The sequence below is a fragment of the Bidens hawaiensis genome, unplaced genomic scaffold (assembly GCF_021521415.1).
Source record: "Bidens hawaiensis isolate Kalapana, Puna unplaced genomic scaffold, B.hawaiensis_p1.1 tig00054838_1, whole genome shotgun sequence".
In the NCBI taxonomy this organism is placed as follows: Eukaryota; Viridiplantae; Streptophyta; class Magnoliopsida; order Asterales; family Asteraceae; genus Bidens; species Bidens hawaiensis.
In genome coordinates, this window is record NW_027499874.1 from 13,283 (window position 1) to 36,209 (window position 22,927).

Here is a 22,927-nt window from a genome sequence, read left to right on the forward strand (position 1 = left end):
AACAACTTGGTTATTACCAGCCAATCCGTTTGACGCATTTAGAGAAATGGTTTGTGGTTACAGACATGTAGAGTTATGTTTTCCTCCATTTTCACTTTTAAGTTAACATAGCTTATTGGTCACCCAAATATCGACATGAGATTTAAGGACATGTAAACCCCTAAGTGTTATACCCTTACAACAAAGAATTTTGACAACCCAAAAACAAAAGGACACAAATACACAAAATTGTTGAACAACAAACCTGTGAAAACTCAAGAAACTTTGCTCAAATTACAAGAACCCATTAGTCTCCATGATCTCTAACATGCCCATTTGTTCTTTGTACACTGACCCTGCAAAGTTATTTGGAGTTCCATATTATATTACCAAATCCACAAATCTACATAATGCAAACCATAGCCGAGTTTGATCGGTTAGAGATGAAATATAACACAGTTTGTCCGATCCGGGTTATCTTTTATCTCTGACAGGTAAACCTGTAAAGAAAAGTTTGTCAAAGCAAACACAACAGTGTGACATCCTACTTTAACCGTTTATAGTTTGTATTTACGTACCTATCGCTTTTGATTTATCAGGTAATGTGGGATATTCAGCTGGCAGGTAACCAAAGCAACAAAAGAGTAAAAATCCAATATAAATAATAAGCAAACTTTCACTAAATTAGGCTCAGACCAGTCTATGATCAGAGCAAGAGGATTACACCGCAATAGCTTCAACAGAGGTTGAAAGTGGAGAAGTAAAGACATATCTTGCACTTGCCATCCTTCGATATTGCTATGCCAAGCTGCGGAGAATCTTGGAGCTTCACTCAATTCATGTTAAGTCAACATAGCCTTCAATTACCTTCAAATTCAGAGGCAAAAACACATATAATGAATCACATTCATCACATCAAACGTTTTACATGTTTTACAAAAAAAACCAAACTAAAGTCCTATATGCATATAAGAAATTGGAAACTGAAACCCACAATAGCAGAATCTGTACAAATCCCCTAAAAGCCCTAATCAATTATGTTTTTAAAACCTTAACTACTTCAAGCCGATTGCATACACAGTATCAAATCTATTACCAAAAACTGAGTTATCATATACCCTAATAACCGAGGTGATGAAATTTAGCATCATCATAACCATTATCAATCAAACTGACGGCAACACATAAAAGGTAACTGTCACCAAGGCTTCCAAAGCATAACCGATAGAAGATAGATTACCTATGGATCGCGGCCACCTGAGCACTAAACCACCAGACAACCTTCACAGACGGTTTGAAACCACGACTCCGACGCCGCCAAGGGTTCCGAACAGGAAGCTGGCAACGACAGACGGCGGCTTAGAGAAGGGAAAATGCACAGGCCACAAAGACAAACGCAGCCCAGCTGAGCACTGAACCACCTCCAGCGCGACGCCACCGAGGGTTCCGAATAACCCGGTACATCGTCGTCTACCGTTGCCGTGTTCCGAATTAGGATGAAGTAGAGAAAAAGCTCCAAAACATCGGCGACTGGCGCCGCCAAGGATGACGGTGGTGACTCTAGAGAGTGAGAATAATACATCCAGAAGAAGCGGTGGGACATGTGAAATAGCGGGTGAGGTTAAGAAGTTGTACACGCATCAGAATGGGAACCTCAAATCGATGAACAGGAACATGAGATTTTATTCCTGTATCAAGTAGGTTTTACGTTATTCGTTTTTAATATTTATATATGTATATTTAGATTTTAATTTTATTTATTGTAAGAAAGTTAATAATTAATATATTTGAGGTTTAATGATGAAATTGTTTCACAAATAAATTATATGTTATAATCTGGTTTAAAAGCTATCAGGGTTTGGTGATACCCATTACCCGTTTATTTTATTTATTATAAAATTATTTCTTAATTATAAATAATATCTTTTTTTAAAACAAAATAGGATATTAATTTTTAGTATATTCCTATTTTATAAGATTTTCATATCAAATATTTGATTAGATTATTTTTTAATATAATGAGATGTTATAACCCGTTTAAGAGCTATCTGGGTTTGGTGAGACGTTTACCTGTGAATTCGGGTAAAATGCGTGAGAAACCTTCATTTACAAATAAAGCAATCTGATGGCTTGATAGAATGGTTGTTTTACATTTTTCGTTTTTTAATATTTATTTTTTGGATTTTAATTTTCTTTATTGTAAGAAAGTTAATAATATACTTAGGTAGCGTTTGGTATGCATGAATGATAGGGGGAATGGAGTGATTCATTACGTAAGAATGAAAAAAGTGGTGCTTGGTTGCTCAATAGAATGGAATCATCCATTACACATGGAATCCCATTCCATCAAAACCATTCCTTCCTACCCCCCTTCTTTTTTTTAATTCCATTCCTCCTTCACCCTACTTTCTCAACAACACCATCACCACCTAACAGCAACTATCACTACCATCGCCATCACCGACACCTTACCGCCACCATCGCCACCACCACCGCCTCCGCCACCACCACCTTACCACCAGCGCAACCACCGCCACTGTCGTCGCCACCATTGTCGCTGTAACTACCGAAAACATTGTAACCGCCGCCGCCGCCGCCTGACAATCACCGCCACCCTACAATCACCATCACTACCAATGCCACCACCGCCATCCCCACCACCACCGTCGCCATTGCCACCACCATTTTCGTCACCGGAGCTAACACCACCACCACCACCATCGCCATTGCGATTTTTATTTTTTTTTTGTAAAAAAAATTATTTTGAGATAGGAGTGTTTTTATTATTTCTATTTCAATCATAATTTTTTAGGATACCAAACAACATAAAGTAATAATTCATTTAATTTCCATAGGTTAACCAAACAAGACAAAGAAATGGAATGATCCATTTCATTCCCTTGTCCATTCCATTACTTCTTCCATTCCTTTCCCCCTTTATTCCATTACCTCCAACCAAACATACCCTTAGGGTTTGATAATGAAAGGGTTTCATAAATAAATGATATGTTATAAATCGTTTAAAAGCTATCTAGATTTGGTGGCCCATGACCAGCTTATATTTTTTTACTATAAAATTGTTTATTAATTACAAATAATATATTTTTCTTTTTTAAATTAGATATTAAATTTTAGTATATCCCTATTTTATAGGATTTTCATATCAAATAATTGGTTAGATTAATTTTTAATTTAATGAGATGTTATAACCCGTTTAAGAGCTATCTGGTTTTGGTAAGACCCATACCCATGAATTTGGGTAAATCAATGAGAGGCCTCCATTTAAAAATCAAGAAATCTGATGGCTTCCATAAAAGGTGGGAGCGACCACATCGCGACACATAGGATTTTAGGGTTTTCGTTTATATATATTATAGATATATAAAATGTTTGTCACTGTGAGTTGTGGACCTGTGTTGTGAGTTGTGATCAAACCTAAACAACCAATACTTACTTATACTTAGTTAGGGGAAATTAAATGGGCCCAAAACCGGTTTCCAACAGCTATATGGCCGCTAAAAATGGTCAAAAACATTAAATGCATTTAAATAAAAACGGTTTAAAACTGCTTCCTATATGAACCGGTCCTCAAACCGAATCTAACCGGTTTCACTAGATCTTCATCTTTGGCCTTTCAAACCGGTTCCAAACCGAACCTAACCTAACCGGTCCTCAAACCGAACCTAACCGGTTCCAGAAGATCTTTATCATGATAGCTGTGTAATATAATTATTGTTATTAATCTCTATTAGGTATCGATAACAATGATAATTATTCATAATAATTTTATATATTTAATTATAAAACTTCATCAAATTTAGATTTTAATATTAACATAAAGATAATCATAATTTCGAATGCATTTATAATTTATATATAAAGCGATCCATAAACCCTAATTCCCACACACCTCTTTCTCTCTTTACATACGTACCGGCTTTCTCTTTGTAAGCTATTGTGTTACTTCTACGCCTGCAGGTGCCGCCATAACTCCGACAAACTGACGCTGAACCGCTTGGCCGTTTGAAACATATTCATCGATCTAATGTCTTCTTCTTACGGTATTGTACACCTAGCATCAAGGATATTCATAATTGTAAATGCAGGGCCGGATGATCGCGTGGATTTGTTAGTTGACATCAAGCAGACGCTGTCTACCGATACATATGTGGAATCATCAACGATCCATAATTACAATGAAGATATTTATAAAAGCTTGTTGTTTGATGACAGGAGGCCATCTTATAAAACGTGTCGGTTGATGAAGAGGTAGGTCCCAGCAGAGCCCAGTTGGACCCGCAAGACTCACCTTAAACAGGGACGTCTGCGCAAAAACCAACTGGATCCGCAGGACCAACCATGCTCAGAGACGTGACGTCCTTACGCGCAGTACGCAAGCTGGTCCCGCAGGAAATGCCTCCCAATGGTGAAGGACTCCGCCTGTCCCCGCAGCCTCGGATACAAGCCATTAGGAAGGCCACCCGCGCAGCAAGGCTACACGCACAAGGCACTTAGCTCTCAATCATTCAGTGTCACCTGAAGGAATGAGCGAAGCCGGGAACAATCCCGCATAAGGGCGGGAGGGGGAATACTCCCGCCCAAATAAGCCAGTCCGTACGATACGGGAAGATCTTCTGTACTGTACCTGACGAGGTATGGGAAAAAGATCTGACTAAAGATACGACAGCTTATGGACAACAGTATGGCGAGCAGCATGCTCCTACACTGTATGTCACTATTAGCCGCTGCCTACTCACCAACTATTGTCATACCACGTGCGTAGCCGGCAGTTGGTAGAAAAGGAATAGTATACAGCAGGCCTGGTCGCTATCAGCCGCTACCTACCCACCAACTACCAGCAGGGCACGTGCGTAGGCTACTGTTGGTGGAACAGGAACACTGTTGCAGCCGGCCATACCTCCTTGGAAACCTACCTTCGGCTATAAATACCACAAATGGTATGACCATCTAATCCTATCATATCTTATCACATTATCATCATATTATACCTGATATCTGCTCTAGCAATCTCTTAATATACTTTTATATTTAAAGAGCAATCTAGTCTGATTCTCACGCCGGAAGGTAGTCACAAGGAGGAACCCCCCCCCCCCCCTTCTCAGTGACGAGCTCACGGTGTCTGTTTTGCAGGTTATCAGAAGAACCATCTTCCAAGGGTCTAACCCCTCGTGGGAAACATCTATCTAACCCCCAGGTTACCAGTAATCTGTCCGGGGTCCGGTTAGTGTTTCTTCATTGGCGCCATCCGTGCATAAAGCTAGAACTTCATTTTTCTCCAGTTTTTTCAAACTTCTACAAAGATGGTTAGAGAAATTCCGGTAACCACAACCCCAGCTACTGGGGGGAATACCGGTAACACAGTTTTTACAAACACTACCCCGGTTACCCAAGCCGGGGCAAGTGAAGTAAATTTTACGAACACTACCACAGTTACTCATGCTGGGGCAAGTACAGTAAATGATCGCCTACTGGGATCCACTGATACCCAGGTTGAGAAACGAAGACTCCCCCGCCAAACTCTCGATGAAGTCAAGGCATGGGCGGAGGCACGACAAAAGGAATTCCAGGCCGAGTTGAACGAACGCTTGCGTTCCGTACAACAGGCCGACGAATTCGAATACTGGGAGGATGACTCGGAGGAATCCGACTCCGACGCGAACCCTCGCCATAGGGCAAAAGGGAAGCGTAAGGAAATGGAATCCCAACCGAAAAGGCATTTTGGACAAGCCTTCAAACCAAAAAGCACAGGTGGAAGTCCACGAGACTTCTCCAAAACGTTCAGACCAAACGTTGCAAATGCAGGAACGTCCAAGTTTGCAAGGGACATTGCGGAAGCAATCGCCCCAAAGAGTGCCAAACAAATGCCTAACATAGGCACATATGACGGTATATCTGATCCAGACGATCATTTGAACAGGTTCATAGCGGGGGCAACCGTCAGCAATTGGACGGAACCCACGTGGTGCTACATGTTCCAAATGACGCTTGTTGGGGCTGCTTGAGCTTGGTTTGATCGTCTACCGGTTAACCACATCTACGACTGGGCAGACTTCCAGCAGAAGTTTAGCCAACACTTCAGCCAGCAACGGAAGTATACCGAGGAGCAATGGACAATCCTCAAATGCATACGAGAAGAAGATGAATCTCTGCCAAACTTCATCACTCGCTTCAACTCAAAGAAGCTAAGTTTGGGCAATATCAGCGAAGATCTTGTTCGCGCTGCCTTCATCCAGGGCGCGCATGACCCAGAGCTCATCCGCACCCTAAAGGGTAAAGATGGCATGCCATCCACATGGGATGCCATCATGACAGCAGCAAAACGCTATGCGGAAACGGAGAAGCAACTGGGTAGAGATCTCCCCCAGAGCACAAACCTCTACACTCAGAAGACGAGAGAAGACAACGTCCTCACCGCCCGATTAAATAAAAAGCGGAAGCTAGGCATTTGGCAGTCAAGGGTAAACTTTGACACCTCATCCGGCTTGCAACATCGATTGGGTGGAAAGGATAATGTACAGCCGCACCGAAACTCCAGATGGACCCCACTCACCAAAAGCGTCACTGAGATATTCGCCACTGAAGAGCTCCCGTGGCCAAAGCCTCCAATAATCCGACATCGTCACGATGCTGATCGGAGCAAATACTGTGACTTTCACAAGACAAAAGGCCACAACACTGAAGAATGCATAGACGTAAAAGACATGGTCGAAGCATTTGTCAGAGATGGGACGCTCGCGCACCTCGTGGCGCAATAAAGGCTGAACAGGCGGGTGCGTGTAGAACCCCAGCTGGGGAAAACACGAATAAAAATTCCAGCTTCAATGTCGAGACTACATGCTGCGTAAAGAACGAGATCCCGAACCAGGTGCGTATCGGCTCGATGGCACTCCCATCCCAACAATATGGAAGGGAGCTTATTTACACAGTTTGCATGTAAATCAATTCCAATTTGTAAAGAAAAGGCCAAGAGCCACTTCTAATGGAAATGATTCTCTTTAGAACATCGAAGCTGATGATTTTACATTTATACTTTTCTGAACACTGGTAACGGCATTCACATTACGTGAAGTCGTTGCGTGGGAAGGCGGTCCTACCCGCACAAACCCAATAACAGGAAAAAACCTTCACGCAGGTCAGTTAAAGGGGAAGAGTTCAATTATCCCATTAAATGAAAGTGCCGGTCTATCCGCATGAATCATGAAAGGAAACTGAACACTAACCTATTGACAACCGCGCGTCGAACGGTTCAAAACAAAATTCTTAAAAGGATAAGGAAGACCTACACGCAGGTCAGATAAGGGTAAAGTTTTGCCATCCTACTAAGTGCAAGTGACGGTACTACCCGCACAATCACGAAAGAGGAAGCAAAACTTCACACCTATTATCAACCACGTTCAAAGGTTAACTTATCCTCAAAGGATAAGGAAGACCTACACGCAGGTCAGATAAGGGTAAAGTTTTGTCATCCTACTAAGTGCAAGTGACGGTACTACCCGCACAATCACGAAAGAGGAAGCAAAACTTCACACCTATTATCAACCACGTTCAAAGGTTAACTTATCCTCAAAGGATAAGGAAGACCTACACGCAGGTCAGATAAGGGTAAAGTTTTGCCATCCTACTAAGTGCAAGTGACGGTACTACCCGCACAATCACGAAAGAGGAAGCAAAACTTCACACCTTTTATCAACCACGTTCAAAGGTTAACTTATCCTCAAAAGATGAGGAAAACCTACACGCAGGTCAGATGAAGGTTAAAGTTTAGCCATCCTACTAAGTGCAAGTGACGGTTCTACCCGCACAATCACGAAAGAGGAAGCAAAACTTTAACCCATTATCAACCACGTTCAACAGGTTAACTTATTCTACACTTGGAAAATTGCTAATTTAAACTAGGTATGCAAGTCATAAGTTTATAAAGCAAGAAACCCAAAGAAGGAAATAACAATCTTATACGCAAAAAGATTAATATTTCACAAACGAATTATTACAAGAATGGCCGGGTAACTACCCGCCTACGAAAAGAAAATAAATACATCTGTACAAGACTATCCTAGCAATGGGAAGGGATCTTCAGGATCAAGCTTCAGGGCCGCTTCCACTTGGACCCGCTCCATCAGAAGAACGGGGCGGTTCGAGGAAGGCTTTAAGGATAGCTAACCCATCATCAGCAGCAGCTACTTGGTTCACCTTCTCCACCACTGGATGCGGGAAGGCGGCGTATTGATTTACTGCTTGGTCATATATGGCTTCAGTATCAACATTGTACAAAGGGAAGTTGGAAGGCGGGAAGCCTTTCTCAACGAACCCTAGACCAAGCAGGAAGCCGGCCCGTTCCTCATCCTAGTGAGAAGCGTTGAGGGCTGCGCTCATAGCATCGTCGTAGGATGTCTCTGAGAAAACCCGATGCACAACCTACAAAAGAAAATATACAAGTGTCAAAACACCTTTTCTATGTACAAAGGAAAGCGTGAAGACGTAAAGCCAAACATACCTGAGGCAACGCTTCTCGAAGAAGCCATTCCTTGGCAACCAGAGCTTCTTGGAGGGCGGCTTGAGCTTGGGTGCGGGCGCGTTCGGCTTCGCTTTTGTTAAGGTTGGCAAGTAGCACTTCCTTTGCAGCAGCATCTTCAACGCCCTTAAGCTTCCGCTCGGTGTGATCAAGCACGCCCCTCTGGTCCAGGATCTCTTGAAGCTTCTTGGCATCCTCCATCGCCAAGGCATCATGAGCACGTTGGAGAGCCTCCAATTTGGCCTTGAGCTCCTCGTTCTCCACGCGTAAAGGCTCAGCAACGGCTTCAGCCTTGGTGGCCCTCTCAGTTGCGTTCCTCGCAGTCTCCTTAGCCAGCCGAAGCTGTTCGTTAACAGCTTGGGCAGCCTTGGAGCGGGCCTCGAGTCGCGCTTGAACCTCAACCTCGAGGGCCTTGAAGGCCTTCTCCTTCTCCGCAGCAGCTGCGGCCAACTTTTGGTTCTCCTCCCGAAGAGCCCGCGCTTGAGATACTTCCTTGGCGCGAGCTGCTTTTAACTTGTCGTTTTCACGACAAAGCAGCTCGACGCGCGGCTGCATCCGGGCCTGGAGAACCCGAAGCTCATTGGTTAGCCTACCCTCCTGGTAGCTAGCCATGGCTTCCCCCAACGCACCATGGGGAGCAGCGTGGCGAGCCCATTCCACGCACTCCACAGGGGTACGAAGGGTTGTTCCTCGGCGTATGTTCCATCGCGGAACATACACTTCATTGGAATCCGACACTGCAAAAAACAAAAAAGCAGTTAGGAAAAGATGATAAAAAATAAAAGTGAAAAAGGGCCAAAGGAACCCTACGCACCTGTAGGGTCTATAACAGGCCGATAGCCGCCGAACCCATCACCTGAACCCAAAGGAAACCCATCCAAAAGGTCAGGCAGATGGGAAGGTGGCAAAGATTGGCGAGTACTCCCATGCGTACCTGATGGGCCGGCCGTCGGTGCCGGTGGCGGGGGCATGGTGGCAGCCGCCGCAGTCGCTGCCGCAGAATCCGCAGCAATCGTAACCGCCGGCTCGGTGAAAGATGCTGTAAAAATCGCACTACCACCGGCGGTGACGACATCTCGGCTGGAACAGTCGGCTCAAGGGACTGAGCAACTGATCCAGCGGAAACAGGCGCAGGCGCCTGGGTCGTCGCCTCAGGTAGGCTGACCGAGCCTACCGTCATCGGCGGAGAGGTACTCCTCTGCGCTCCACCCTGGAATGCGTCAACATCCACGCCTGCACAAGAAGATAAGTGTTAAATGATATTAAGCTATGAAGATAAAAGCTAAAGGAAGTTGTACTTACGGGTTTTCTTGAGCCTGAACGTACGGACGGGCGGGGACGAGCCCGATGGAGCCGGTCTCTTGATGCCGGTCACCATCGTCGTCGTTGGTTCTCCGGAGGTAACAGTAGTAGCCTCCGGAACAGTGGTCTTCTCACCACCGGGGTTCCCCGCCACCCCTTCATTATCTGACTCGGTGTCAGATAGGAGCACTGGATCGGCTGTGGAGGCCGCCTTCTCCTTCCCTTTCCCGCCGGCAGCCCTCTTCTTCCGCACCAGCGGAGGACCATCTGCGGATTCCTCAGAAGAAGACAGGATGTCAGGAATTCCAGCAGCGGGTACAGCATTGAGGGGTGGAGGAGAGAATAACGCCTTACCTGGCCGCCGTTGGCTCAGGATCTCGTGGCCCAGCGGGTAGACCTCCACAAACCGATCCGCCGTTTGCTCCAGGATGGGCAACTCGTTCTCGTCTAGAGCACGAGTGCCCACCCGCACGGGACCGTCAGCTTCCCGCGGGTACAGGAGCGACTCCAAATCGTTCCCCTCTGAAAGAAAAGAAACGGTTAGAAGACAAACTCATATCAGCAAGAAAGACAAGACATACCATAAGGAATAGAGTTCAAACCGTATTCGAGAAGGATGGGAAACCGGGACGCATCCTTCCATACCCGGCTCATCCCCAGCATCACCATCCCGGACTCCGCAAACCGGTAAACCGGAGATTGGACCCGGGATATCTTCGCGAACCATTCCGCCTCCTGGTAGCTGGAAGCGTGAAGGCTCGGAAGCGCTTGTCCCTTCTTAAACTTCATGGCAATAGGGATGGCGCGGGCAGAAATGTAGAAGAACTCCCGCTTCCACGATCGGAGACTGCGCTCGGTCACGCAGATCTTCAAACCCTTAATACGGGTTGTCAGGGTGTACCACCCCTGGATGCACCTCCAAGTATAGAAGGTCATCAGGCGGTCCACATAGGGCTCAATACCCAGAATCCGGCACACCCACTCGAAGTGCCGGATCTTGGCAATCGCCATCGGATGCACCTCGGTCAGGTGCACACCGTGCCTCTCCAAGACACGGTACATAAACTTTGTCAATGGGAACCTAAGGTTCCCATAAACAAAGAATGCAGCATATACCCCGATCTTGCCACTGGGGGCATCGTACACAGTCTGGTGGGGTTCAGGAAACTCAGGCTAAAGAGACTCAAGCATGAATTTCCTGACGACATACTGGTACTGATCGACAGGTAGAGCACACTGGCACTCGCCAGCAGTACTCCTATCGTCGGCTACAGCTTCAGCATCATGGGAAGACATATTGCAGAGGAAGAAGAAACGATTTCGGAGGAATGCTCAACTGAATAAGGGAGTATTCACCAGAAATCGCCTTAGAGATGAAGAGAAGTGAAGATGTGAATTACAAAGGACCCTCTTCCCCTTTATATACTAATCGCAATTAATGCGGTGAATTTAATGCGGAGGAGAGAGAAATCGAAGGTGCAATGAAATTATGACACGTGGCAAAAAGCAAGCTGGAAACAGCTGTTGAAAGGACGTGTGCCAGTAATTTCACGGCCACGCGCCCGAAAAATCGCGCCCACGCGCCTGAAAAGCGTCTGGAATGACCATATAATGTCACGTCACCATAACTTCCTGCACGTCCTGACACAGTCAGAAGAAACCGTCGCACGACGTTTCAGAGGTTTGGACTATTCCTTTCTTTCCACCAACCTTTCGAATTTCAAAATTCAAAATTTAAAAATATTAAAAAGTAAGCGGGAAAATACCCCTTACCTTGGCAAACAAGTAACCGTAAGACGGATGCGGGTACAGTGTAAAGGCAAAACCCTTCACGCACCTAGCACCCGCAGGGAATTGGAGCCAAGTAAAACCTTGGCAAACAAGTAACCGTAAGACGGATGCGGGTACAGTGTAAAGGCATAACCCTTCACGCACCTAGCACCCGCAGGGAATTGGAGCCAAGTAAAACCTTGGCAAACAAGTAATCGTAAGACGGATGCGGGTACAGTGTAAAGGCAAAAGCCTTCACGTACCTAGCACCCGCAGGGAATTGGAGCCAAGTAAAACCTTGGCAAACAAGTAACCGTAAGACGGATGCGGGTACAGTGTAAAGGCAAAAGCCTTCACGCACCTAGCACCCGCAGGGAATTGGAGCCAAGTAAAACCTTGGCAAACAAGTAACCGTAAGACGGATGCGGGTACAGTGTAAAGGCAAAACCCTTCACATACCTAGCACCCGCAGGGAATTGAAGCCAAATATTCTTCGGCAACCAAGTAACTATAAGACGGGTGCGGGTACAGTGTAAAGGCAAAACCCTTCACATACCTAGCACCCGCAGGGAATTGACGCCAGGAATACCTTGGAAGTAAAGTAACCGTAAGACGAGCGCTGGTACAGTGTTAAGGCAAAACCCTTCACATACCTAGCGCTCCGCTGAGAATTGAAACCAAGAAGGATCTTCTGGGCAATGCTTGCGGAAACGGAAATAACATCCCCGCATAGCGGGAACGTCGAGAACTACGTTGTTTGAAGCTCCAGGATGGAATTGGTGGTTTTAACATAATTGATCACTATGTTCAAAACTACCAAAACCTCATGGAGAGTCCACACAAGTGGGACTCAACGCTCCTGACTTGCGAGGAGGTTACAGACCTACCCGCATCATACCCAAAGACCAAGCAGGAAACTCGGGAATTTCTGCAAGTGACAAGGACTTCTCCGGGAAGAATCCCCATGGAAAACCTTAAAAAACCCTTTTCAAAACCCTTTGCTTAAGTCCAAAAGTTCACCTCACTTTATTAAACACGCATGAGAAGAACATTGGACTGGGGGGACTTGAAGAGGTAGGTCCCAGCAGAGCCCAGTTGGACCCGCAAGACTCACCTTAAACAGGGACGTCTGCGCAAAAACCAACTGGATCCGCAGGACCAACCATGCTCAGAGACGTGACGTCCTTACGCGCAGTACGCAAGCTGGTCCCGCAGGAAATGCCTCCCAATGGTGAAGGACTCCGCCTGTCCCCGCAGCCTCGGATACAAGCCATTAGGGAAGGCCACCCGCGCAGCAAGGCTACACGCACAAGGCACTTAGCTCTCAATCATTCAGTGTCACCTGAAGGAATGAGCGAAGCCGGGAACAATCCCGCATAAGGGCGGGAGGGGGAATACTCCCGCCCAAATAAGCCAGTCCGTACGATACGGGAAGATCTTCTGTACTGTACCTGACGAGGTATGGGAAAAAGATCTGACTAAAGATACGACAGCTTATGGACAACAGTATGGCGAGCAGCATGCTCCTACACTGTATGTCACTATTAGCCGCTGCCTACTCACCAACTATTGTCATACCACGTGCGTAGCCGGCAGTTGGTAGAAAAGGAATAGTATACAGCAGGCCTGGTCGCTATCAGCCGCTACCTACCCACCAACTACCAGCAGGGCACGTGCGTAGGCTACTGTTGGTGGAACAGGAACACTGTTGCAGCCGGCCATACCTCCTTGGAAACCTACCTTCGGCTATAAATACCACAAATGGTATGACCATCTCATCCGATCATATCTTATCACATTATCATCATATTATACCTGATATCTGCTCTAGCAATCTCTTAATATACTTTTATATTTAAAGAGCAATCTAGTCTGATTCTCACGTCGGAGGGTGGTCACAAGGAGGAACCCCCCCCCCTTCTCAGTGACGAGCTCACGGTGTCTGTTTTGCAGGTTATCAGAAGAACCATCTTCCAAGGGTCTAACCCCTCGTGGGAAACATCTATCTAACCCCCAGGTTACCAGTAATCTGTCCGGGGTTCGGTTAGTGTTTCTTCAGTTGAGATTCACGGTTAATAACGGGCTGGTAGTCGACGCCAGATACTTGCATTATAGAGAAAGTGGTGAAGAGTTGGATTATGTTTATCATGAATACAATCATTATTCAGCTACGAGCATTGCAAGGATTGTATTAATGTGGGAAACTATTCGTAATGACTTACCGAAGGCTATAGAAGATGCCGTGATGACATGTAGATTGGGTGAAGCGAAAAAGGATGATGAGAGTTGTGTGATTTGTCTGAAAGAATATCAAGAGGGAGGTATGATTGGAACACTATTATGCAAACACCGTTATCATGAAGAATGCATCAAGAAGTGGTTAACGACGAAGGCTCAATGTCCGATCTGCAGGACAAGTGCTTTAGGCATGGCATTTTAGGTTAATTAACTTTTATATAGTTAACTGGTAAAAATTCTTATTCTTTGTTTGATGTCAATCTCGGGCTAGCCTACTTTGGTCATTTTAGTGCGAGTATGGACGGCAAACCTTTTTTAAGGAATTGGAATTTGATTAGGACTTAAAAACAATGAATTAATTCCAACAAAATTTCATGTGGTGTTTGGTTTGCAATTGATTTTGCCGGGTCCATCCTCATGATTCATTCATCATATTAATTCTCTTCTTCAGCTAATCGATTTTTGCAGCAGTCCTACGTTCCACAACCAACTAGACTTTGTTCAGGTTAGACATTTAAGATTTTGTAGTAGTTTGTTCATCTTTTGTTCAGACTTCGTTCAGTTTGTCCATCACTCGGTGATCTCCACAAATGTGTGGAGATGTGCATGCATATATATCAAATTTACACATCAATGCTACAAGAAATAGGAAAATACATATGCAGACATAAAGAATGGGAAACTACAAAATATCACAAAGTTGGTTGGTCGGTAATAAAGCATATTCCAAAAGGATTCAAACTGAGGTCGAGGAAGACTTGTTTTGAAGATGTCGGTCCATTCCAGCTTGGTCGGTAATAAAATGGTGTGAAGTTTCCCATAAGAGACTATTTCTAGTATGAAAGGATAATCTAGTTCATATGTTTGACACGTTTATGTGAAATGAGATGTTGTGTAAGGGAAATGGTGTTGCGGTTGTCACATAAAATGGTAGGCCGAGGTGGAGGTAAAACATGAAGCTCATGAAGAAGATGAGTTATTCAAATAATTTCTATAGCTGTGTTTCTCATAGCCCAATTTTGTATTCACAACTTGACGAGACACCATAGATTGTTTCTTGGCACTTCATAGAAGGGGCTCAAGAGTGTGGGACTGGTTACAAACTCAGTTCTCAATGATAATTGTGTTGGTTAAATCATTATGCGTTTGTGATATAAAAAAAAGGTTAATGAGAGGCTGAGAGCCTCCGTGCCTACTTGAAAGTGTATTTTTGATATAAAAAGAAAAGGTTAATGAGAGGCTTAGAGCCTCCATGCCTACGTGAAAGCGTATTTTTCACTTGTTAGTTAAACCACTACGCATAGTGTTAAAGTTTAAGTCTCTTTATCGTCTAAGTGCTTGATGTTTTCGGGCTTTAAACTTCGATGCATCACACTATTTTTGTGACAGATCTAGTGTAAGAAAATAAGTGATCAATTTTTTACATTTAATATTTTTCGTTTATTAATCATTTAAATAAAATGTTTTTCGTTGTGTGTTGTGGACCTGCGTTGTGAGTTGTGATCAACCTAAGCAACCAATACTTACGTATACTAAGATGGTGTTTGCTTTTGCTTAAAACACCTGCAGGAGGCTTATGTCTGCGGGCGTGCAGGCATAAGCTAAGCTTCTGAAGACTGTTTGTTTTTTTTTTAAATAAGATCTGCAAACTACTTTTATGGTCTTAAAAAAAAAAGCTATTGTTTAACTTCTTCACACATCTTCACACTTCTTAACATCCCACCAACACCCAATGTCCAACACCACCACCACCCATCGTGCGCCACCACCACCACCACCGTCCACCACCACCACCCACCGTCTGCCACCATCACGTCCATCACCACCACCACCCACCACCACCGTCCATCACCACCACCACCACCACCACCCACCACTACCACCATCCATCACCACCACCACCACCCACCCGTCAGCCACAACCATCGTCCACTACCACCACCAACCACTACCACCATCCGCCACCAACACCGTCCACCACCCACCACCACCGCCACCACCACCCACCACCACCACCATCCATCACCACCACCACTCACCCGTCGGCCACCTAACCAGTTCCATAAGATCTTCATCTTTGGCCCTTCAAACCAGTTCCAAACCGAACCGGTTTCTCCCCAAATTGGTTCTTACTATTTTGACTAGGAACCAGCTCGGTTTCAACCCGAACCGGTTTAGGGTTATAAACTGAATTGCTCGCCTCTACTTTGGAGCATATTTGGCATTTGATTTCAGTTTTGTTGCTTTTTTTAGAAAATTAGTGAGGTAACTTGGATTCTTACTAAGAGCAGCCATAACAGAGATAGGTGTTGTGGCTGTTGGGCTGTTGTGTGAGGTGTTCTTTATAAACAAACAATTTTTATAGTTCAACATTCCACATATTCACAAAACATTGTCTGCATACAAGCACAAACAGCTGCATACCAGAACATTGACGGATAATCATAGAAACTTTCACTTCTTAGCACACAAACCGACGGGTATCATTATGAACTACCGAACTTTTGCTTGAAAAATGCAAGCAGTTGTGCCTTTGGAGGTATTATTCTCGGTGGCAAGACCTTCTTCACAACTTCATCGTTAACAAAATTATCAGCCCATTCCATTATTTTCGGAAACTTGTCTTTCGTGACAAACTTTATATCAGTAGCTTCTACAAGCGTTCCAAGCCAATATGCAATGAAATTAGCAGCAATATCAACCAAACTTATGCTGTCACCTCCAAAAAACTTGTTACCTTTGGCCGCGAGTTCATCTTCTAGTTTTTGCAGATGCTCCCAAGCTTCTGCAATAGCCTGCTCTGCTCCATTGTTGCCAAAAACCTTGAATAATGCAGGAATACACTGAAAAAAACCACACAACGTTCGATTTACACAACAGAAATAAAATTGATCTAATCAGACGAAATTAATAACTGTCAGTTGGCCTAGCTAAATATGAATCTTCTGCAAATATTCTCAAATTAAATCAAATAATTCAGGAAAATAGATCAAATCAAACCAAATTAACTCTGAATTATCATTTGATCTAGCTAAGTATGAATCATCTACAAATATGCTAAAAATTAATGTTGTAAAAAAATGCTTAAGCGGTATGCTACTGATTTGATTTCACCTATTTGGACCAACAAATTGGTCATCAACCAAAATCGCCAAAGCCGGCCCAAATCTTTAAGGTATTTAAAATTTATATTAACTAACCCAATCCGATTAATAAGTTTGGAAAATTACATATAAAATTCCAATCTAATTAATCCCTATTAATCAAATAAGACCATATTATCTCCTATTTGTCACGTTGACCTAGCTAACTATGAATCTTCTACATATATGATAAAATCAAATCAAATCATTCACCAACAGAAGAAAAGAAAAGAAAAACTTACAATAATAATAAAGATTATTATAGAGGACAAAAATAATTACCGTAGAATCAATGAATCTGGCCCAGAACCGAGCAACAGACTTCTGGTAAGGATCCAGGGGCAAAATCGGATAACCCGTCCAAACATCATCGATGTACTCGACGATAACAAGAGATTCTGAGATGGGTTTACCGTTGTGTACAAGCACCGGGACTTCCTTGCGAACAGGATTATAGTTGAGGAGTTGGGTGCTCTTGTTTTTGAGGTCTTCTTGGAGGATGTCGTAGCTGATGCCCTTGAGATTCAAAGCAAGTTCGACTCTGGAAACGAATGGGCTTCCTGCAGTGGCGTACAACTTCACTTCATCCGACATTGGCAATAGCACTTCTTTCAACTTTGGTAGGCTTGAAAACGAAGAGTAATATAAGTTTTTATATGTGTTTCTAAATTGTATTATCATATTTAGGCGAGGTAAACGATTCGGTGAACAGTTTGTGAACTGTTTGTTTGGCAGAGAGTTCGTTTAGTTAATAAGCAGCGAACATGAACAAAAAATTTATGCTTGTTTAACTGAATGAACAAACATGAACACATGTTTCGTTCGTTCATTTATGTTCATTTATGTGCGTTTATGTTTGTTTACATATTAATAGCAGATAATTAAACATTAACGGAAGAGTTTTCTATTTAATGGTTTTGTATTCCTTCATTTGGGTTCTTTTAAGTGTGTTTATATATGTTCGTTCATGTTTGTTTGTGTTCATTTACATTTGTTCAGTTATGTTCGTGAACTGTTCGTTTAGATTTTAAACAAACGAACATAAACGAACACGTATATGTTCATTTTTTTAAATAAACAAACACGAACGCAAAATACGTGTTCAATTAAGTGTCCGTGTTTGTTTAACGTTAACTGAACGAACACGAGCATACCCTTGTTTGTGTTCGTTCCGGTTCGTTTACAAGCCTACTTATATATTATTTACAATGACAATAGTAGACAATTTTGCTTTTTACACTAGGGATACCGGTACCACTGCTGTAGAAATCGCTAGCGGTTAATCAGATTGAAATTTAGATGTAAGATTTTGAATATACAAATATAAATCAATGTTTATATATAAAGTTTTCAGTTTTGACCAATTTTGAACAAATAGGCATTAATCAGAGATAGGTTTGGGATTAATCGGGGCCTAGTCGAGATTTTTACAACACTGTCGATACCGACCTGTACTAATCCCGAATTTTCCGTTCTTTATTTTCTTAAAAACTTGGTACCAGGTTTGGTACCGGTGCCGATAACATTTGTTCATCACTATTCTAGACGCATAATTATAACCGCACAAGTTATGCACACTAATCATCATGGGTGCATCTTTGTTTATTTATGATTTATGTTTTGATTGTATTAAAAACAAAATGATTAACATGCCAACTCGTTTAGAATCAGAACTACAAATGTTTGAAAAAAGAATATTATTTATGTGTTTCACTGACGGGTGGATTGTATAGCCACTCTTAATTCTAAGTAAAACATGAGCGTTTACGTGTTATTTCAAGGATTTAGGTTACTACTTCATATTGTGTATGTTGCAGGTATATGTGATAAAAAAATGGCGATTCAAGCGGACTATGATGGAGAGGAGCAAAGGACTTGAGAGTTGGTGATAGCGGTCAACAAGTCAAACCAAGAAGAAAGTTTTGGAGCTGAGGCTACCGTAGCTTACGGTAGCCACCGTAAGCTACGAGAGGCTGGCGTAAGAAGGGTAGCGTAAACAGAACAAAGCTAGCGTAGAAGTTTTCAAAGCCACCGTAAGCTACGGTGGCCACCGTAGCTTACGGTGGACCCTGACGCTGGTGGGGGTTACAACTCGAGTTTTATGTTATAATTGCCTTTTGAGATCCTTTTTATGGTATTCCGACTTAGACAATTGTGTGAGGTGATTTTGGTGCCTTGGAACAACATTTTGGGTGTTTCTAATCAAGGATTAACATCATAATCTTGGATTGCTTCAGATTAAACTTGGTATGATGATTTCAATTATGTGTGGCTAAAACTTCTAGTATTTCTCTTGGTTGTAAGATTATTGCAATACTCTTTTTGTTTATTGTTCTTGCACTTGGATTGATTATCGAATCGTTTAGATTAATATAATCACGTTGTTTGTTTGATTGTTTGTAATTTGTCCATACCGTTTAACCTAATTTCGTTCTATACGTTCTTGGTGTTGTTGACAATCGAGAATTAGTAGAAGAAATTAGGGTTAAGATTATATTGATTGATTAACCAAGTAACGACCTCGCGTTCTAGGAATCCGAGTACTTAGTTCTTGATTAATCATAAACAATTACACTTACACGAAATCAAGATATTATGATTTATCCATTGAACTTAAACAAAAGAGTTGCGTAATAACCGAACTCCAAGAGGAATGCTCATTTAATCAATTAATTACAACCTTCATTTAGTTTATTTAGTTTATAAAATCAAATCAAACCAACCTAAATATTACTTTTTGTCATTTACTTTTATATTAGTTTAATTGCTAAGCTACTTGATTAACACATATTCCACAAACTCTCTGTGTTCGACACCCACTTACTGCTAGCTATTTAGTTGTATTTGGTTTATCTTTGAGTGAGTCTTCAAACTCACGTCATCCACCCGTCATCAATGGTATATTACATTATAATGGGATGTGATGAGATGAAATCATATCACATAACATTATGTGTGATACTAAGTATATTTATATCTTTTATTTATGGTCAATTAGATTTAAATAATCTCATTTATAGATTATTGGCAAATAAATAAATAATATTTCCAACTAATGAGTTGGTTGCTGACGGTTTCATCTTTTGACATATTTGTTCCCAATGATTTGCGATTAACAGAAACTCAACTCCATTAGTCTTTGGTCGTCGAAAAAACGTTGAGGATTCAAGGGCAATTCGGGTATGTACCCGAACAACACCCGCAACAACAAGTGCAACAATGGGGTGGACCATATGTCAATCAAATACAACAACCACAACCATTGCAACAAGTTCCACAACAACCTCAATTTCAACAACCAAATCCTCAACCGCAATTTCAACAAAATGTGCAACAAAGGCCCGTTTACCGACAAATGGGTCAACCAAGAGTACCATTGGGGGTACCAAGAAGACATGCAAGGGAAATGGTTAGGGGAATTGAAGCTCATTTTCGACCAATCATCACCAATAACCCTCCTCCGGTGGTTATTCCTCAAAACCACCAAGGAAGAACATTTGAAGTGAGAACCAATGCACTCCAAAGTTTACCAAAGTATAAGGGTTTAGCAACGGAAGAACCCTATTTTCATTTGGAGGCATATGACTCTATTTGTAACACGATTGGGGGTCAAGGTTTCTCACCGGATGAGGTGAAATTGGTCTTATTTCAATTTTCGTTGGAGGATAAGGCGAAGAGATGGTTTTACACATTGCCATCCGCATCGATTTACACTTGGGACGAAATGCAACAAAGGTTTTTGGAAGAGTTTTATACGGCCCAAAAGACTAATGATGCGAGACGAAGTTTGAGGTCTTTCCAACAACAATCGGGTGAAATGTTTCATGAAGCATTCGAGAGGTTCAACATGATGATCAAGAATTGTCCTCATCATGGTATAGCTCTTTAGGAGTTGTTGAATGCTTTTCATGAAGGGTTGAATGCAGAATATGAAAGGGTTGATGTCAATCACAAATGGTACTTTCGGTACCAATTATGAACAAGATGACTGGGCATTGTTAAAACAAATGTCGGTCACATCAAAGAGAAAGGCTCAAACTGCAAGAAGAGCAAGACCGGCAATTGGAAGACCACAAGTTCATGCCGTGGAAGATGTGGGGGTACAAACTACTAATCAAAGCATTGATGTTTGTACCAATTGTAATGAGTTGGGTCATGGGGCTGATGTGTGTACGGTAGGGCAAGCACAAGTTGAAGAGGTAAATGCACTTCAAGGTCAAGGGGGTGGTAATCGGAATTTCAACATGAACTCAAACACTTACCACCCCGGGTTGAGAAATCATCCAAATTTCCGTTATGGAAATCAAGCAACTCAACTCAATCCGAATTTCCAAGGGACTTCTCAAACCACCTTTATCCCTCGTCAACAATAGTTCAACCAAGGAAATCAAAGTCAATTTCAAGGAACGGGTGGTAATCAAGGTGGGTCTTCGGACCAAAGTTCATCAAGTGGGAATGAAGTGATGGACATGCTAAAGATGATGCAACAAGAGATGCAGAAGATGAATCAGTTGGATGAAGCTCGTATATAAAAGGATGAAATTCGTGACAAGACCATCCAATCATTAGCAACTCAAATGGGCCAACTTGCAACTGAGGTATCCAATTTGAAGAAGAATAAAGGTCAACTCCTGAGTGACACCAAGGTGAATCCTACTCATACTACTTCTCGTAATGTGCCGATTAATCAGGTAAGTGTTTTAAGAAGTGATAAGGAGTTTAAAATCACTACCACACCGGAATTAGTTTAAGGTGTGGTAGAGGATGTGACGGGGGTAGAAAGTGAAGATGAGCAATCTTCATCCATTCAACCTCCTAAACCATCCACATTTTCAAACAAAGATTCGGGTCAAAATGAACTTTTAAATGATAAAAGCAAGGAAGTGGGAGAGGTTCCAATTCCATTTCCTTCGGCTTTAATCGATCCGGGTAAGAAAAATGTGATTTTAAAACGGGGGTACTCAAAATGAGGAGATGTGGGAGGTATTCAAACAGGTTAAAGTTAATCTTCCTTTACTTGAGGCAATACAACTAGTACCCGCATATGCAAAATTTTTAAAAGAATTGTGTACTCAGAAAAGACAACAAAAAGTTCCTAAACGAGTTGATTTAACTGAACGAGTGAGTGCAATTCTTAAGGGTGATCTTCCACCTAAGCTTCAAGATCTGGGAGCGCCCTTGATTAACATTCAAGTAGGTGACTTTCAAATGTCAAGGGCGTTATTGGATCTTGGAGCGGGTGTGAGTATTTTACCGAGGGGTTTGTATGACCAATACGATTTTGGTTCACTTAAACGAGTTGAGACTACAGTTGTATTGGCTGATTTGTCTCATAAACTTCCTCGGGGGATTGTGCGGGATGTCATTGTAAAAGTAGAGGAATTTTATTATCCTGTTGACTTTTTGGTTTTGGATTACTCGTCGGTTGACCCAACACAACAGCAAAATGTTATATTGGGTCGGCCATTTTTAAATACTACTCATGCTATTATTGATTGCCGGTTTGGAACTGTTGACATGGCTTTTGGGAATAGAAAAATACGCTTAAATGTGTTTACTAATGTTTTTAATTCATTGGCTAGTGAAGAATGTTTTATGGCAGATATTATAGATGGGTGTGTACCACATGAGTATGAGGAAGGTATGTTGGATGTTTGTGTTTGTGATGATTCTGAACAGGTTCACATTTATGCATTGGAGTTGGAGGAAAGGAAACAAGATGTCTTGGCATTACAAGAAGGAAGACCACCATGGACTCATCAGGTTGAGAGTCTACCAACAGAGATCAATTCGGATACTAAACCTTCGTTGATTTGTCCTCCCAAGGTAGACTTGAAAGAATTGACAACTCATCTCAAGTATGCGTTCTTGGGAGAAGGTGAGACGTTGCCGGTTATCATTGCCTCTAACTTGAATGAGGCTCAAGAAGAAGGATTGTTGGAAGTATTGAAGGCTCAAAAGG

At 42.7% G+C, this 22,927-nt stretch overlaps 2 protein-coding genes and 1 pseudogene across 2 annotated transcripts; 1 reads left to right on the top strand and 2 right to left on the bottom strand.

Moving 5' to 3' along the window:
- Positions 1–16,242: 16,242 nt before the first annotated feature.
- LOC143600724 (putative glutathione S-transferase) lies at positions 16,243–17,559 on the bottom strand. Its single transcript, XM_077078332.1, has 2 exons — positions 17,248–17,559; positions 16,243–16,665 (listed from the first exon to the last, which is right to left on the bottom strand). The coding sequence occupies exons 1-2, from the start codon at positions 17,557–17,559 to the stop codon at positions 16,309–16,311; spliced, it is 669 nt and encodes a 222-aa protein (XP_076934447.1). The 3' UTR covers positions 16,243–16,308.
- Positions 17,560–20,743: 3,184 nt separating this feature from the next.
- LOC143600726 (small nucleolar RNA R71) lies at positions 20,744–20,844 on the bottom strand (annotated as a pseudogene).
- A 698-nt stretch (positions 20,845–21,542) lies between these two features.
- Positions 21,543–22,908, top strand: LOC143600725 (uncharacterized; the record flags this gene model as incomplete). Its single annotated transcript, XM_077078333.1, has 3 exons — positions 21,543–21,656; positions 22,042–22,423; positions 22,568–22,908. Coding segments are annotated over exons 1-3 (837 nt in total), but the record flags the coding sequence as incomplete, so codon positions are not given.
- Positions 22,909–22,927: the final 19 nt, after the last annotated feature.